General features: G+C 39.2%; 2 protein-coding genes across 2 annotated transcripts; both read right to left on the bottom strand.

Annotated features, from left to right (window-relative positions):
* Positions 1-1,895: 1,895 nt before the first annotated feature.
* LOC117447012 (apoptosis facilitator Bcl-2-like protein 14) lies at positions 1,896-5,985 on the bottom strand. Its single transcript, XM_034083575.2, has 6 exons — positions 5,689-5,985; positions 4,222-4,829; positions 4,001-4,111; positions 3,607-3,668; positions 2,694-2,954; positions 1,896-2,490 (listed from the first exon to the last, which is right to left on the bottom strand). The coding sequence occupies exons 1-6, from the start codon at positions 5,691-5,693 to the stop codon at positions 2,452-2,454; spliced, it is 1,086 nt and encodes a 361-aa protein (XP_033939466.1). The 5' UTR covers positions 5,694-5,985; the 3' UTR covers positions 1,896-2,451.
* Positions 5,986-14,350: 8,365 nt separating this feature from the next.
* On the bottom strand, positions 14,351-16,030 carry LOC117446360 (potassium voltage-gated channel subfamily A member 10). The gene has a single exon (XM_034082528.1). It carries the CDS (start codon positions 16,028-16,030, stop codon positions 14,351-14,353), a length of 1,680 nt encoding a protein of 559 aa, XP_033938419.1.
* Between the last annotated feature and the right edge of the window lie 3,782 nt (positions 16,031-19,812).

Genomic DNA, 19,812 nt, shown 5'->3' with positions numbered 1-19,812 from the left:
GCATGTGGTCGGTCTGCTCCGTCCAGAAAGCTGAAGCCACATAATGACTGCAGCTTAAAGGGATAAACCATGATCCAACTGACCACCACGATACAAAACACCTGCCGCTTTACACTTATTTGACACTTTGGCTGTTATCTTTTGTATTAAAAAAACGCATGTAATTGCTAAGTTCTTTTATAGGTGTTATTGTTGAACATCAGCTAAACACGCCTTTGACTAATGGTAAGAAAAGAGCTCCATTTACAGGAATAGGTAACACAATTATGTTCTCTAACTCACATTTTATGGTGAGACGGTTCAACTTGTTTTGCTTTAATAGATGTCAGTCACTGCTTTTTATCTGGTAACATTAGTAATGGCTGCAGTCCAGAAGCAGGAGCCTATTGTATTGTTAAAGGGTAGCAACTTGGCAGAAATAATGTTCCCCTCCTTGCTATGACGAGCCAACAGCCTGCTGGGGAAAACACCTATGACACAGTATTTGTGTTGATCTGACAGCCTGGCTATGTTTTCAAATGACATGTGAATCATCAGTCATATCACAATTCATCTTTTGTTATTTAATACAAACTACATTTCCATTGAACTGCTTATTTCGTCACTGAACTTCTCACTACTCTTAAGCAATCCTGGGAGGAAATGTGACCATAGATTTTTCCACAACCTGCTTCATGGCATCTTTTTTTTTTGTGTGTTACATAAGCAGCGTCAAAGATTTAGCTGGGCAAAGGGTCAACATGCACCAAGAAGTCTCTGAATCCCCCTGCACAAAATAGAAACATAAATATGTATATTTACCAGTTTAATGTATGCACTAATTAGTATTAAAGTTTCTCCAATAACCCTTTTTTCCTCACACTACCAAACAGTCACCTGCATTAATGAACAAAGTAACTTGAATCATCTTTTAAAAATAGAAAAACTCCTGAGTGTAAAGAAGAAACATGAATGTTTTATGTTAGGAGTTAGAGTTAGCTTAGATTTCACACGGCAGTCAATGAAAAAAGTGTCCATCGTTTTCTACATTTGCTCTACCACCCTATTTTCCACTGATGCATGAGCACCAGTTTGCAGGATGCACATTATATGTGGCAGGATCTTAATAAAGCAGTGTTTAGTTGTGTTGCTAAGGCTTCCTGCCTGCAGGTAAACCCGCTCCAAAGGTGAGAGGCATCACTGCGTGTCTTAAGCACAGAGCTGACAGCCTTTCACATCTCATAATTACCCGATGGCTGGGAATGTAGCTGTCAACTATTATAATACTGAAGAACACATCTATCAATGCTCCACCCTAACTGTGCTTACAGTTACAGCATTTACGGGCATTATGCAGGAATGCACTTCCACACAAAACGTCCCTGCTGGAAGCTGTGGACTCTGCAGTTCCGAAAGTAGGCAGTAAAGTATGTACTAGAGAGGTGTGGCAGAATCAAAGTCTTGTTCATTCCTACATCTTGACACGATAGCCTTCCTTATGTAATAGGGCAGTGCTTATTGATCTTTTTAACTTGTGAACCCTAAACAAATATTGCTTAATTCACTGAAAAGAGTTAGATTGATGATCTTTTAATTGTTTTGTTGGCACAATTCATCCTGCAACCCTGTGCCAGTGGCCCTAGGGAATCACTACCATTACTTACAGTCTTGTTGTTCACGAGTATGTTATCTTTTTTTCCCTTTTATAAATCCAATAGATTTGACCTTTGAAGAAAAGTGCCATTAGCAAGGTGTGTTTAAGAAAGCCTTATTCATTGCACAGTTAACCAAGTTAACCAAGATAACCAAGTTATATTTCCAACTAGTGAATCATGACAGTGACTTATGGTTTTATAAAAACAAAGAAACAAACAAATGTAAGTATTTAATTAAATATGTTTTTAATTTGAGTAGGTTATATGAATGCCAGCATTCATATTTGCAAACATTGTAAAAATGTCACATTTCAGTGTAGTTGTCTATTAAATAAAGCTTAGCTCAATTAAAAATTCTACAAAAATATTGCACAGAGGTGTCTAGCTTACAACAGTTATTACATTGCTCATAATTACAAATTAATGTACAGAAAGTATACAACTCAATGGTGGACTTGTAAAAGAGAGCATCACATTTTAGTGTTTTTGTAGAATGAGCCATTTGGGATTCTGAAACATTGCTACATGTTCTAGGAGTCCGTACGTTTTAAGTTATTTTTCCTTTCAATTTGAAAAGTGCACATTGCTCTTTCCCAAGCCATTCAACTGGTTTTTCACATAACATCCTGGCACAGCAGAAGAATTTTTTTTCTCACAAAGCAGACCATTCCCACAAACTACGTGTGGTTTGAAAGCTTAAAATGTCTTTTAGGTCGCCCATTGTGTTCTCAAAAGGGGAAATTCAACTTGCGACATCATCTTTCACCACATCTGTGGCACTGAGAGAAGTTGAACGCTTCCCTTGCAGCAATGTTTCTTAGTCATCATAGTCCGACACTGGATGATCCGAACATGCCTGAAAAACGACAAGGAAGAGTTTTTAAACACCTTTTGGCAGTCAGATTCCTTTTTTGTGACTGTTCAGATGTTGCACTGCCATTTTCACAGAAGCTGAATCACTGTGAGGTTTAAAGGTAGCAAATATAGACCACCAAAGCTGTCTATCTGTGCCGTTCTGTGTTTTCTATTTGATCTCTTTTCAACAGGTGGGATTCTTACCTGTTGGTATTCGAATCGGTCCTGAAGGTAACGGCTCCCCAGACCGGTGATGTGACCTATATTTTGTTTGGAGAGCCCGACTATCCTGGCTGTAAAGTCGAGTGTGAAGGCCAACTTAACAAGCTCAGGTGCTGTGGGGAGGACGGTGGGAGGATTGTGGGTCGGCAACGCCTCCGTCTCCAGATACGCATCAGCCAACTTCTGGAAGGAAGAGTACGACATCCCCTGGAAGAAGCTGCTCAGGGTGGGGTTGTCTTTCAGCTGGAGATAAGGAGAGGAAGACTGTCAGTGACTCAAGAACACTTTGACCTGTAAGGGAGTTTACTGCTAGTAAAATAGCCTTTCTTTAGTTGTAATATTCCTGCAGGTTCCCAGCTGAAGTTAGTAAGACTTTCAACTGAAGTCATAGGACATTTGCTGTCATTTTCCTGCAAGGTTTAACAATAAGACATTTAACACTTCCACTTAATCTGCTGATTATTTTCTTTAAAATGTACAGAGAGTGAACCAACACTGACAAAACCAAGACCGGTTTTGGCAAGACTTGATTTTGAATTGCTTTATTTCATCAGATCAGAAAATGAAAAGCTATTGCACCAGAAAATGTTACTCACTACATAACATAGAATGATGGTTGTTGATTCAACATCAGGCTATGTGGTGGAGTTTGTACTTCTTATCATTGAGAATTTTTTATAGCAGCGATCATGGTTTATTGATGTGCTTTTGCTTTCTGTTGAAACTGCTCGATCACCATCGATATTCTTTAATAATTAACAGATTATATAATCTTATGAAGAACCAAAGAGTGAAGCATTAAGAGTATCGGTCATGTCAATATTTCCAAATGATCAAACGCCAAACAAAGTTTCACCTATCTTGTTTTTGACTCAAAGCAGCAATACATACCAACCTTGTCATCTATGGCATCACCCTCCTCTTTTGTCAATGCAATGATCCTGTTGATTACTTCCTCTGAGAGAAAACAAAGCTGATTATACCTCCCGCTTGCAAGTATAATCAATATACTTAATATAATAATGTATGGCATTATAGTGATTATAGTAATGCAGAACTAAAATGCTAAGCCAAGACAAATGACAGGATGGAGACGTTTTGTAACTCCACAAAGACAAAACAACTTTTCATATTCAACCCATTACATTTATCAGAGAAATTGTGTTGTGAGTTGAACTGACTTGTTTTGTTTGATCACTACATTTTCTGTCAAATTCAAAATGCTCTTTTAAAGCATTTGTATACTGCCAGGCACAGCTAAAGGAAAGTGAAGAGAAACAGTTTCTCACCATCAGACAGAGGTTTAACTTCCTCTTTTTCTTGGACCTCGTGGATAATTTTTTGTAGTTCCTCTGACACCTTCTCGTAGTAAAGTTGTGTTGGTTCCACGCTGACAAAAGCTGTAAAAACAATACATTATTTGTTCATTTACATCTGATATTTCCACTTATTCTGGTTGAATTTTTTTGAACATTGAATCATATATTTTGTTACATTTTGTAGAGCTTACATTCAACTCGAGTGATGTCAGCAGAGTTGAGTTGACCAATTCTATTTGATTTATTCAGAGATATCCGCCTTTTGGAGAACCTTCTCTTTAACGATTTCCTCCTCATGGACTTTCTTTTTGGTGAACTGAATGGAGTAGTTGGCTGGCTGGGTGTCACAGTGTCAGAGGCCTCTGGTATTTCTGGTGGACTGTCCTCTTCATCGTTATCCTGATTATTCTTTCGAGAGAATAAACCAAGGAAGCTTTTCCAGAATGATGGCTTCTTGTTCTTCTTAGACTTTTTGGTGGGTTTCTCTATTTCCTTCTGAGGTTTCTCGGGCTCAACTGCGAGGGTTTCAGCTGGATAAAATGTACCAATTTCCCCATCGTCTTTTAATCCATCGACCAGGTAAGAGGAAGGGTCGCTGGAGTGTCGTCTAAGCTTCCTTGGCATTGTCACCCACTTTTCTTTCTTCTCAGCCCTCCTGTGCCCCAGTGTCCCGTCATTTAAGCTGAGGCTGCGCTGGACGTATGCCTCCAGCAGGCGGATTGTATCCTTGTGAGGCACATAGATCAACTGGCCGTTATGAGGCCTTTGTTTTTCTGTTTGTGTTTCCATGGTGGAAAGACTACAGGAGAAATAAACAACATACAATAGGTTAAGATGGGTTTGCAATGAACTTTCTGCCAATTCAAGTCACAAATCACGTGTGGTCTAAGCAGCATTTTGGAAAAAAGCCTAAGAGCTAATATGACAGGTTGATTAATCGATTAATCAATTGACCAAACAAGTCAGTATTCAGACAAAAAGCCAAACAATGCGATGTCCCAAGTTCTCAATTGTGAGGATTTTCTGTAATTACTGTCTTATGTGATAATTAAAGTGAACATCTTTGGGTTTCCATCGGACAATACAATATATTTCAAGATGTCAATCTGGGCATTTTTCCAAAAAAAATGAAGAATGAACAATTAATCAAAATTGACAGCAAATACATTGATAATGAAAGTTGTCCTTATTTGCAGCCGTAGAGGTTGAAACAAAGAACTGTTTCATTTTGAATCAACAATACATTTAAAATGTAATCATTTGGTCTTAAAAAATGTAAGTAAACGTAGCTACACTTCTCTGAAACCAATGTTGACTTGTTGACAGCTTGTTTGTCTGAGCAACAGGCAAACACCGAAAGCTACTCAGTTTATTATCACAGGACAGTTTCGGAATCAGGAAGCGAGAACTACTTTTTGCTTAAAAACAATTTATCAATAAAACAGTTAATCAAGCTACATAGAGAAATACTTATTTCAAATTATATACTTCTTTAGAATGTTACCAGAAAGAGCCCTGCATTAACCTATGTATTGTATTACAGTGCTACTCTTTGGATGTCATAGCTGCAGAAATGTAAAAACGTTTTTCACAGCTCTTAAGTTAGAGAAATAGGAAGTAAGTAGTGCAGTAGTCTTTGAATGTATCAGTGGACTCACCTCATCTCCTACAGCAACAGAGGAACAGCGTGACTCCCTGCAGAGATCCGTGTAAGTACTCAGCAGGTACACAGTGTGAAGTTGTGTTTCATGAAGGGACTGTGCGCAAAGCGTCTACCTGCTCGCATTCTCCACCCATGTTTGGACACGTCCCTGCCTCCTTACCTTACCTGGAGCCGCATGACGTCACATTCACTAAATGACAGTGGGCGTGGGACGAGTAAAAAATACTTCCTGGTGTGCAGGTGAGCGCACAGACGTCAGGTTTCAATCAACTCTTGTTGTTTACAGTTTCACCGCTTCTGCCCCCTCCCCGCTGGATGAGCCACGTTTTACAGGAAGAGCGTGCTGCGGAGCTCATTTCCTTAAGAGACCGGCTTTAGAAGAAACACCCACATGTATCTTTATCATAGACTGTAGGCTATATATAAAGGTCTTTAGCCTATGCTGTTTCCTGAAAACACTTAGAAATGAAATATGTAACATGAGTGAGCCTAACAAACTGCATCCCACGTACATTATGTTCAATGGGAATGTAAATAAGTATGTATTTACCCAAGTAGCCTATACTGTACTGAAGTAAAATGTTGAGTTATTTTACTTGAGTATTTCTATTTCCTGCTCCTTTACACTTTTAGTCCTTTAGATTTTGTAATCCAATATTTTACCCTTTACTCCACTACATGTATATCACAGCTTTAACAGCTTCAGATTATTAGCTAAGGCAAAACAATAACAAAAACTAGTAAATAAATGACGGAATTGTGGGTTATAAGATATCCAGCAGCAGTATACAAAGTAAATATATATTAAACTCCACATTTACCAGCTGTGATGAACACATTAATGCATCAATAGTCATAATCCAGTAATTCAATATGATTCTGAAATGGGCTTTAACGCACGATAAACATTCATCAATTTTAATGGAATACTGATTTGCAGTATCGGTACATCATTCAACATAATAACACAGAAGCAATACGTCTGCATATGGCAGAGAACAACAGTAAACAGCAGACACTATAGGTAGAATAGTCTTCCATTAAATATACAGTTGAATTAAACAAGAGGGATTGTCTGAGTTTATAGTTCTTATGTATAGCATATGATGAATTATTACATTTTACTTAAGCAATTAACCTTTTTTATATATTTTGTGTTAGCTGTATTGATAACTGGTTTATTGTTGTACATTTTTTTAATATGTTTCTTTTTGTCTGTCTATATTTGACTTATTTGTAAATCTCCAAAACACACAATCCAAGGACTAAGATGTGACAGGCAATTGCATTGAATACACTTAATACGGTCATTTTGTTTTTCTAATTCCAATTTATGGTCAACTTAGTGTCTTTAGTTTGTATTTCTTATACATTTGATATATTTCTATCAATAAAGGTATTTAAAACATTGTAAATACCTAATATTTGAATACCTTAAGATAACTTTGCCTGCTTACCTAGGTTTATGTATGGGATAATATTATACAAGTAGACTATGTTATAATTTAGCAATTATTTTAAATATGATAAATAATTGTTCATGTTGAATTGTTTGGTGTAAAAAATGTATCCAAAACTTAAGGTTTGATTTGGCTATCCACATATCTGCTGATTAATTTGTTACTTTTGAAGGAAAGGCAGTGTTGAAAACATATTTCTATGGTTATAACGATGATCTAAAATACATTTTCACAACCTGTAATTTGGTTAGTCATTCACAACGAGCAACACGCTTCCAGTTAAAGGACCAAGTTATTATGACTTCACCTAAAGGGAATTTTTGTACTTTTTGTAATGCCTACATTTTCCTCCAATGTGTAAATATACATGAACTAAGATTGGCCTGATACAACTGTACAATGTAAATCTGTAGTGAATGTGAGCAAAGTTAAACTATTTTGCATAGGAGGAAACACAGCTTCTCCTCTTGCTTATTTCCCTACTAGGCAACTGTTTTTATGACTAGTCACTAGTACATCTGATTTCATGAGTTATCTCTTATCTGACTGGTGTACTGGAAACACAAGACGCTTTCAGTTACATCACGGCTTTAATGTCGAGCTTGTTATTGTGTAACTGTGTATAGAGTTTACACATCATCTTATTTTTGTTTGTCCTGCATTTTCCAAAGAGGACAGAACACTTTTATCAAAATGAGTGTGTCCTTGTGATACAAATTGGCCTAAATATCTCTATTTTATGCTCTTATGGAAAGTTAGAAATACTCCTACATATACAAATATGGCTTTCCACACTTATCCTAATATTTAAGCAGTGAGAATTAATCCAGGACCTGTATTAGGTATTAAAAAGGAGAATGGTAGATATAAAGGACATTATGTATTTAAAACAAGCCAACACACTTACGCAAAAGCAAACAAATCAGTAAATACCTTCCAAGAGCTTGCTTTAGTGTAGTACCACAGAAAAACCACAAGGTGTCAAGCTAAACACTTTGAAAAAAGATACCTGCTAACATGCAGCCTAATCCTGTTCAGTACAAATAAAAATACAATGTACCCATACTTGTACTTTACTATTTTTACTACTAAATATTTTAGGTTCTACTCCAATACATTTAGCACTTTGTTGAAATGTAAAAGTGTTAAATAATCTCCATGCTGACCAGCTACAAAGTAAAACGGTCATTTATTACTCAAATATTGATGCATAAGTTATACTATAATACAATAATGCTCATGCACACAGGCACTTTAACGCCTGACTTATTTTTATTTGTTGTCACAAATCTGGCATCAATAAAGTGTTCAAACTAAATATGTTTGTGGATATGATTTAAACATTTTGTAGCGGCCAAAATCATATAGAAATGAAACTGATAATTAACTTAAAAAAACACTGCCGCTCAGTTAAATATAATACTTGCCATTTTCAAAGCAGGCCTAACCTTAACCCTCGCTCTAACCGTAACATGAAATGAGATATTTCTAAGTTGCAGTATTTGTATTTTTACTTGGGTGAGCTGATTACTTTCTCATCACGCTCTCCCAGTCCATTTTTAGATATTGAAACAAATGTTAAGAAAAATGGTTAGTTTGTGAAGCGACCAATACACAATACCAATAACAATCATGTTATTAACTAAACAATGAAAATGAAATACAGGACTTTATTCTGGAAGCTATGCCTTTGGTTGTAATCAGAAGTTTTTCTTATTCTTATTATTATTTGTTCTATGTTGTGTTCCAGGTTCATCTTTGTTATGCACTACAGCTGGATCACTCCTGTTCTTTGTTTATTGTCTCTCTAAATAGTTATTTACATTTGTTCCTGTCCCAGAAGTGAAGAGCAGCCTGCGGGCACCTGAAGGCAACACTGTTCCCAGCTAATCTCAGGTGACCCTCTTCATTTTTCACGGGTGTTAAGCAGGGCAAATGAAGGACTCACATTTCGGCCCACAAACTCTGTCCGCTGACCTCCAGGGCTGACGCACTGCAGCTGAGTGGGCGCTGTGCAGCTACCTGTCATAAAGCTTTATCGCTTTGAATCATTGCTCGCCCTCTCTGTCCTGGGACTCCCCTCTCTAATATTAAAGTGATAGATGGTTCAAATCCAGGCAGAGCAAAACTGAGCAAAAAAGCATTATAGTACTCCAGTAATGTATAAAATGAAATTATGAACTACCTGTGTATAGATATACCCTAAATGCTTTATTGATTTAGGATGACATTAATTATAATGGTGTATTTGATATATGGAGAGCTGGTCATCAGAAGCGTTACCTCAAGCCACTCTGAATTATTAAAGTAGATCAAAATGTCATTTGAATAATTTAAGTTTAAGCCCTTCTACCATGAAGTCTCGATAAGATCACAGCAGTTTCTTGTTATATCAGTAAAAGGAGAGCGTAAGCGAGAATACATTATTGTGAGCGACATATTCCGGGACAACTTCAGAAATACTAGTATCTCGCCCACAAAGGCTAAAATGAACAAATGGAAGATAATACAACTTTAAATGAGGAGATAATGCAACAGATATCATGAAAGGGCTTTGAAGTACAGTAGCTCTAACTGGGCACTGTAGTTTTAAATAGAAGTTTCGAGAACAGAAGTTAACGTCGTATTGTGTTGGAGACTATTTTCTGTCACATATTGTTTGGCAGCATCAGGTTTATGTGTTGAGATCAAACTACAGTAGTTGAGTAACTATAGAACATTAAAGCCTACTGGGCCGCATTTTTCTACAATGGAGCACAGAGAAATAAGGTAGATACCCTGGTTCTCATAATAACAACTTTACACTATTAAATCGTGTTCTTACTGTTAATGCAGGCAGGCAAACATAAACCCTGCCTGAGTATTTTTTATGATAGTTCATAATATCATAATTTGTATCCTTTCAAGCAGGCCTCAATGGGGTCACCGTTTATGTTGCATTTTAAACTGGTCATACAGTAACAATGGCCTAAAGTGCCATGTGCAGTATAAACATATACCTTTTGATGGCGCACTCAATAAGAAACTATAAAGAATTATAATTCTTAGCCACAACTTTGCCATGATGAATAGTTGTGACACAGTGCTTTAGCATAGGTTACAGTCACAGGATTGATTACATGCTTTGTTTTCGTCACATATAGGCCCATTTCACTTTTACATATATAAGAAAGATCAATCCTAACCTTTCAAAACATTATCAAACAATCATGTGGGGGCCCCTGTAGTAACCCTTGGGGTCACAGAACCCCTTTTGAAGACCCATGCATTAAAGTAATAGCAGAGGAAGAAATGCTCATTTATTGTTTAACTATTATCGAGATAATATTATATGACATATTCAAGTTGAGTCATGTGTCAAAGTGATATCTCAGACAGCAATAAATGGGAGGACGTGCCTTAATGATATCAGGGATTTCCAGCATAGGTGAAGCAAATAAATTAAAAAATTAAAAACTGGATTACTTCCAGAACATGAGTGTTTTATCACACTGTTTTAGGATGGCTGATCTCCCATCACCCACGTATGAAGCAGGTTGTGTCCACCTGTCTGTCCTCCATCCGCTCCAGTGCTGAGAGAGCAGATGGAGCCTCACAAGCTTAGTTCACCCCAAGCCAAAAATGTGCGGCCCATTTGCCTTAATGCAGCCTTCCCCTTTTGCTGATAACCACATCTGATTTCCTGTTCAATCATATTAGCCCTGGCGTCAATAAAGAAGCTACACAAGTAATGCAAAACCCATGTCTGAATATTCTTGGTCAGCAAAGTCAGAGCAGAGAATCAATGGCTCAAGTAATACAGTAGGTGCTGAACTCTGATCAATATTTAACCCATGAGGATTGCTTTGTCACTCAATATTACACCTGCTGTGCTACAAAGCAGAACTGCATTCACACTTTGATCAAAAATATAATGGCAAGGTCACGACAGCAGTGCTGCAGCCTGATGCCACCCTGTGCTCTGTCCTGCGTGCAGGAGAGTTAGCGTCAGAAACAGGAGACCTTGGACGGATTTAAAATAAACACAAGCCGCCCAGCTCCAACTTTGACTTTGCCCTCTGGAGGGAGGGAACGTACAGCCTGCTGTCTATGCAGGCCTGAAATTGACTTATAAAGTGTCTGCTGACAAAACAGAAACCTAATCTACTGATATGAGACTCACAGTCTGAGCTTTCGTGTGAGATCCATCCTTTGTTTCCTTTCAGAGAAAGGGGCACAGCTTGTCAAAGAGTGAAGGGAAGAACAGAGTCATGCAACAATAATATATTTTTAGATCCATTAAGGATTGCAGTACAGTCTGCTGTGTCACAGTGATTGGACACTCTGCCGGTCTTTGAATAGATTTCTTTGGGTAAATCTTTATCTAAGGCAGGATGGATGTGATCTCCTTGTGGAACACCCGATGAATTATAAATGGCAGCATCACATTAGCTTTGACCTTGAGCCATCTGTCTGTTAAATGCTAAAAAGCTATCTGGAGTTGTTTTTGGGGTATCGCTGTACGATCAGTGATCAGAGGGGCAAAAGGGCAGCTCGCTGACTTGACCACTAACTAGTGACAAGACCATCAAAAAAACAGGCAGCATGTTTCAGCAGGAAGTGACTTTAACAGCTTACAGTGGAAGTAATCGCCCGAGATAATCATAATGAGATATTGTTTTAACTTTGAGAATGATTAGACATTTTTGGACAGAAAAGCATCAAATGAAACAGCCAGCTTGCAGTCTTGTAGGCCAAGAAAGATAATCTTATGAATGATTCATTTGGTTCTGCATATTTAATTTAGTGATTTTGCTTTTGAAGCTATCCCGTCAGAACATTGTCAAGCTCACAGCACTCACGATTTCTCCATCTAGTGAAGATTTCTGACGATAGAAAAAAAAAAGTTTATTTTACTGATACCGCCCAACAACTACAAAAACGTCTCAATATGTCAGCTTTGCATCTTTTGCATATACTGTATGCATGATTTGGTCAACACTTGTTATGGTCCCTTCTGTACTAATTTCTTAATTAGATAGCATGTTGTCACAGAACACACACAGCGAGAAAACGTCTGCTCCTCCAGCCTGCCATCTACATCACGACACCAGATATATAAAAAAAACACTAACCAGGCTCTTAATCCCTCAAATAATGTGACATGCAGGAGAGAGAGAAAGAGAGGCAGAACGGGAGTGAGAGAGGGATGCCATCATGACATCAGTGAAGTGAGAAGGCGTTAATAAATGCTAACATGAGGTGATCATGAGTATTTCAACTCTGCAGACACTCACACCTCCATTCATCACATTGTGGTACATTCTTAAATTGGCTCGATGTCACAGGAACAGTTTATCCCATGCAGAAGGGAAATCATCAGAGGGAAGCTTCACATAGTTAGGATACATGTTTAATGAAAGGCACATAACATAACATAGTAAAGTGCTGAGTACTAACGTGACTAACTGATGTCACCTTATTGCATATCAATTCAATTAATTACAAGTATTGCTCTTTCCATGGGGGAAAAACACCCACTTGTCGTCATTATTGCATATTGTAGGATTATTATAAAAGGCATTGATTATATTACATCCACTGCCATTCCAATACAAGCTGTGATCATATATTTAATAAACTCACATACAAGTTTGAAATGTGGCATGCATATACAGTATGGGACCAATTTCCTGATGAGACACAAACCACATCATTTTACAAATCCAGTTTAAGTATTGGCTTTTCCTATCACATGAAATATAATGATTATTACTATATGATTGATATAATATATTAAGGTACAATTAATATGTCAAACTATCAGTTGCTGATAATAACTGACAACTCTTACGGATTAAACCTTGTTTCAGCACACTATGCCATGCAATACAAGTGAGAGAACAAAGGTAAACGGAGACGGAAAAAAGAGTGCACCGTCTTTGCTCTCTCTGCTATTCCCTTCATCTGATCACAAATACATATATATTTCATCACCCTTTGCTAAACACTAAGAAATGTGTTTTTCCAGCCAGCAGCTGATGGTGTTAAGCTCCAAAAGTGCTCAAAATATATGGAAAAAAACTCTCAGTGCATAATTTAATATGATTTTAAAGTGTGTACATTATAATAATGGTAGAAGATTAAAATCTAGTGCAAAATGCCAGATAATACAAAAATTGAAACCATGAGAATAAAAAAGTTTGTCATTTTAAAAGCATGTAAATAGGGCATGTACTAATGAAATCAAAAAATCAAAACCCATCTCTTCAAAAGAGCCTTTGCCTAGATCTTTTTATCACCCTTTTATTTTTTTTTTATTTATTTGTATTGCTTTTTTATTAATTCTACCGTGTTGTGTAATGTGTATTTATACTGTTCATGCTCACTACTTGTAGCACTTCGGGATTTGAATTCAAATATGAAGTGCTTTATAAATGGAACCCATTATTATTATTATTACTATAATGCAGTGAATGCCATTGCAGATATTTATTTTTGCAGCTTTTTTTACAAGAGCAACCGCAGATGTGCAAAACATTCATCACACAGCACAGATATTGTTACGCTGTGTCATATGGAGAGGTGCTGCTGGCTGAGCATTCACATCTTTAGATTTGCTGAGAACACAAAGTGTGAGCTCAGGCCCGCATGCCTTACACAGGACACATTTGCCTGACCTTGAAAATAATGCCAAGTTCTATAAAGGTTTTGCTGATTATACTAAAGTGTAGACTAATGCGATGAGGTAATACAAGCTCTAAGTATGCTTACAGTATAAGTGCTTCGATTATCACAGCAGTGTTTTCTTTTGTGGGATAACAGTAGTTTTACACACACCCTCAAGGACATTTTGGTCAAATATACAACTGACTATTTCCTTGTTTACTTTAACAGTCTTAACAGGTGAATGTCTTTAAATTGCACTGAAAGAAAGATGATAATAAACCTCTATTGGAAGTTAACTGACCGAGTAATTGCTGAGTAGTTGTGTTAATTGCACTTTGACACATGCACAAGCGGACAGACAACTTGTGTAAAAGGCTGTCCCACCACACAGGTCCTTTTAATACTGTCATTATATGAACAAAAATAATGCTGCCATGTTCCGAGTACAAAATACTGAGAAAGATAAACAGCAGCGCATCTCACTGCTGGTTTGATTTGTCCATGTGTCTCTCATGCCCTTGATAAATATAAAGAGTTTCTCTTACTATATTAGCAGTTTGTGCCATTTTTCTCATTCTGCCAGTTGCCGTTACTTTTGTTTAGTGAGGGTGTGCTTCCATACTTGTTTGCGGCTGACATTTTCTGGGCAGCCTCTGCAGCCGCATCCATCACCTGTTTCTCCTCCTGCTCAGTCTCACGATGGTAAAAATAGTTAAAGTTAGAGACGATGACAGGGACGGGCAAGGCGATGGTCAGGACACCGGCAATGGCACAGAGGGTGCCCACCATTTTGCCTCCCATTGTGATCGGGCACATGTCTCCGTATCCCACAGTGGTCATTGTCACCACCGCCCACCAGAAGCCGTCGGGGATGCTCAGAAACTGCGTATCCGGCTCATCCACTTCTGCAAAGTAGATGGCACTTGAGAACAGGATGACTCCTATGAAAAGGAAGAAGATGAGCAGCCCAAGTTCCCTCATACTGGCTTTCAAGGTCTGCCCCAGGATCTGAAGCCCTTTGGAGTGTCGGGAAAGTTTAAAAATCCTGAAGACTCTCACTAGACGGATGATTCTTAGGATTGCCAGGGACATGTTCTGACTGGAGTTCAAATCCTCGTCAGGGGTCGTAGCCAGCTCAGTTCCAAGGGTCACAAAGTAGGGAATTATAGAGACAATGTCGATGGTGTTCATGATGTTATTGAAGAAATCTCTTTTGCTGGGGCACACGATAAAACGGACACCGACTTCAAAGCAGAACCAAATGATGCAGATAGTCTCCACAATGAAAAAGGGGTCTGTTAAATATGCAAACACATCTTTAATGGGAGGACCAGAACCTTGGGTCCCGTTGATGAGTTGGGTTAAAGCTGGATGATAGTCTTCTCTGAACACCGGCAGAGTCTCTAGGCAGAAGATGACGATTGAAATGACAATGACAAACACAGAAACCAGAGCGACAGATTTGGCTGCACTAGAGCTTTCTGGGTATTCAAACAGGAGCCAGAATTGCCGTTTGAGTTCATTGGTGGGTAAAAGGACCTCCGGCTCTTTGATAAACCCTTCGTCTTCGCGGAACTGCTCCATCGCTTCATGACCCAACTCATAGAAGACCATTTCGTTGGCGAAAACATCTAAGGGAACATTGGCCGGTCTGCGGATTCGCCCCCCTGACTGGTAGTAGTACAGAACGCCATCAAAAGATGGGCGGTTTCTGTCAAAAAAGTACTCGTTTTTCATCGGGTCAAAGTATCTTATCCTCTTCATTGGGTCACCCAGCAGTGTCTCTGGAAAGTTATTCAAGGTACTAAGCTGGGTCTCGAACATCAGACCCGAAACATTGATGACAACTTTCTCGTCTTTTTCTTCAATACAGTGCTTTTCAAACAAATCTTCACTCTCGTAGCAATCCTTAGCCATCTTACTGAAGACACTGTCAGTGGGAGACTCACTGTGGATCAGGAGCTTCAGATTAGAGATCAGGCTGCCACTGCTGGAGTTTGCTTTAGCTGTGAGAGATGGAGGAGTGGAAGGTGACAGTCCTTCATGACCAGAATGATGTCTACGTCGTCCTCTGTGTGGCGACTGATGAGGTGAACTCAGGCGGTGGGGCAAAAGATTCTGATCGGGAGCCTCTGAGGGGGGTGAAGTCGGGTACCCGGAGTCATTCGGGTCCCCCAGGTTAATGCCAACATCATCCATGTTCTCAAAATTAACAAGGGGCACCTCCATTGTCCGTCTTGTGGCTATCCACAGCGCCGGCTATCAGCCTGGTTCACATGCAGGAGACAGAGGGGGCACCGCGACCGGAGCCAGGCTGAAGAGGCTGGCAGGGGTTCCCTCCTCCTGGTTATCATTCAGGCAGCCGTATGCCACATTTTGATTTAGTCCTCGGTGTAATCTGTAGATGTGGAAGGAAAAATGCCATTTTATATTTTGTCAAATAGTGCAAAACAGTTTTGTCGGTAAAGAGATTTTCTGTCAGCTCGTGTTTGCATCAGCAGAGAATTGGCCATCGGATACTGTGCTTGTATAGTTATTTTTCAATTCTCAAGCATGAACTAAATGAAAACACAAGCTCTGCAAAATCAGCCATGAAAGTGCTTACATGGGGAATAGGTAGCACTTGCTATTGCTGATCATGTGCGGCAAAACTGAACATGTTTGATTTCCTAATGAAAAAAGACATCATATCTTATGACTGGAAGCAGAAACTCATCAAAACCATTGATTTCCTTTTGTTTGAACGTCAGTGTCTAAACTGTTTCAGTCAATCCCTGCTCACATTAACTTTATCTCTAAGTAGCTGTTTATCATTCCATTTGTCATTAAGACAGGTAACTAAATCCTGACACACTTTTTAGCTGCAACCCCTGTGTCCACTTGACACCAAAGGCCCTGCGCACTCAGAGACACTCATCTGGTTCTATTTCCATTTGCATCGTAGCAGATAACTGAACAGTCCAGGGTATGCGCCTGTATCTTCTTATCGAAGGTCATCATGATACGATATGAGCAAAAAAATAAATGATTTGTGCCATTTCAGCAAAGAGGTGTTATTGACTCCAAGACAAAGGACAGGTGAAGATACAGCAAACTGAAAAAAGTGTTGTAAATCTACACTTGTCTTAGACACTTTTTATTCTTTCTAAAATGTACTTTTTGTGACTAAAATCTTACTTTATTAACTTCATCTCACACAGCATTGAAATACAACAGATACACTGACATGACATCACTACCCTTATCAAAGCACCCACAAAAACATACAAATATGTTTTTATTTTAAGTGTAAAGTTTAAATCCAGCTGTGTGCGTAGGTCCGCACCACTCACCCGTGTCCCCGGCTCTGCTCTCAGTTGTTGTGCCCGCTCTGTCCTGCCTGGCAGCTCCGCTCTGCTCCCCCTTCCTCCCTTCAATCTCTCTCATCCAGACTCACAATTGAGAGTGTCTCTAGCTCTATTAAAGCTCCCATTGGGTAATTTAACACCCTATACGAAACCAGAGATCCCAGAGGTAACCACACACAAACTTACACATGCACAAACTAAGACAAACACACACACACACGCACAAAGGAAACTCACTGTTTTGAATGTGGGGGTCACCTGGCTCTGTTCTCCCTGTGCTCTCCTCTGTCAGTGGGATAAGTGAGGAAGATAAAGGTAGCTCTCTGATAGGAGATTTACCCTGAAGGAGCCAATCACTGTTTGATGTGGTGAGGGGAGAGTGGGACCCTCTCTTTCCTGCAGAGTAAGCATCCACATGCACGATCATCCAATCCAGCCTCACCTTGGGGATTATACTGTATTCTTCCCCTGATACAGCACTTGTCACAGCTCTCAATACCTGCAGCAGCATACATCTGCCCAGTAGATTCAGCCCTGTCTGGTTTATATCCTTAGCGATACCAGTTTTCTATGAAACTGTCACAAATGTTTTCCAACTCCTCCCTGAAATCTAAATCTTTATTTCTGTATGCCTTTGCTGAAATCCATAGACACATGCCAATTTCTGCCAAAAAACAAGAATTAAGCAGCACTCTACGATCAATACCATTGATAAATACTTGAGGTTTTCACGGAGGTCATTTATTCTGGGCACTCGTTTGCCCTAGAGGTGTCGATTATAGATGTATAGGAGTGTTTGCAGTGTTTAGAATAACAGACTTTTCTGGGAAAATCCTGCAGATGTGTTTGTGTTTGTCTCATTTATTTTGTCCCTGCCAACTCCAGCACCTGCCAGCTACTGAACATCTGTCACATTAAAACAGTAGCTCTCTGGCTGTGAAAAATATGTCATAGAATTATGCAATATTCCAAGCCTAATTCAAAGGTCAAATTATAATCACAGATAGACCTTGTATTACTCCACTTGAATACCCTCAAGGAGCGCAAACTTTAATCAAAGTTAATCTTCTTTTTCAGAAGGGCGGCCAATTTGGCAACATAAGTTGAATATTGTGTTACCTGATAGAGAACCAGTTGCCTAAAGTCAGGAAGAAATCATCCCCTCCTCTCACTCCGCTCGTGCCGCAGCCTGGAGTTAGCTGCCTGCAGATCCTCTGTAACATTGCGGCGCGAGCAGCACCACTGCAGGCACGAGCAGATGCATCCAAGGTCACTGAAGACTGTTTCAAGACTTTGCTATACATCATCATGCACTGTCACCTCAAGAAATCTCATTATGTGTACTACAATAATGTGGAGGGAGAGTCTTCTCCATTCAGACTGAGAGGAGTGTTTAGATAGTTCGATTTAGTCTAAGTTATCTCAGTGGGTCTCAAACGTTTTGATCACATATTATGTAAACACATATTTCCAAGGCACTCGTTTATAATTATTAGGATAAATAAAAACAGGTTTGAAATCATTTCAATGTCTACTATAGGACAGTAAACCAAAAATATCCTTTAAAACTGGAGAGATAAAAAAATATGCATAAATAAAAAAATGTTAACTAAGTAAAATAAGTGATAAATGAACAACAAAAATTAAATAAGTTACATGTATTTGTTATTGGCTATGGTAGGTTATTTGTTATGTTCACATACTTATTTGATTATTAAAATGTAAACCAATCTTTTTCATACGGGTGTTTAGAGTTGTACCCCCTAGATCTCTAGTAATTATGCTCAAAGTGCACCAGATTGAAGCATTTGACTTTAAAATGTTCAAACATTTGTTCCCGGACCCCCCTTGAAGATGTGACGTCCATCTCCCATTCCATTGTGTGTTTCCTAGACATGTCATTGAGGCTGCGGCCACACGAGGACGAATTCGGTCGTTTGCGTTACTGTTTAGTGTCATATAGACCGTTCGGCCACACGAGGACGACCGAATACGGCACTAAACGACTGAGGAAACGATAACGGGTCCCAAGGTGGATAGAAAGGCATACGCAACTCTCTGGGGGGTCAAACGGCTCCGTGTGTACGCCCCATCTGAACATTTTCATATCACTGATAGTGATTGCGCAATAGCCCCGCCTCTCCCCACCTCTTCTGCTCACCTCCGTTTACCCCGCGCCATTGCTGAAGTGTTTCGCCACCAACAACAACAACAATGGCGGATGGCAGAGTTGCTATCGTGCTCCGGACGCTATTGACCATGCTACAGTTGTTTGTGCAACATCTACAGCAATAATGATGAGGCAATAGTCCCGCCTCTCCCCACCTCTGCTGCTCAACCCCACGTCAAAGTAAACTGCACCCTGAATTCAGATTATTTATCTTTCTCTCGATATGGACCTAAACGCGAGTGAAGTCTAATCTGACAGGACGGAGACACGCAGCTCTGCTCACCTGCAGCTCCTCCCGCTGCAGCAAAACACACACTTCAAGTCAGATCATCACCCTGAGCTATTTTAATTACCTCTCAAACTCCCTAAACTAGTTATAAATATGTTTATTTTTACTGTCGGCCGGGTCACTCATTACTGGATCAGCTGCTGCATGAGACAGACACTGACGCTGTCCGAAGAGAGAGAGGAAAAAGAGAGGCTCCGTGTATTTT

Source organism: Pseudochaenichthys georgianus, chromosome 5 (genome assembly GCF_902827115.2).
Source record: "Pseudochaenichthys georgianus chromosome 5, fPseGeo1.2, whole genome shotgun sequence".
In the NCBI taxonomy this organism is placed as follows: domain Eukaryota; kingdom Metazoa; phylum Chordata; class Actinopteri; order Perciformes; family Channichthyidae; genus Pseudochaenichthys; species Pseudochaenichthys georgianus.
Note: the sequence above shows the minus strand (reverse complement) of the source record. Positions and strands in the feature narration are given on the sequence as shown.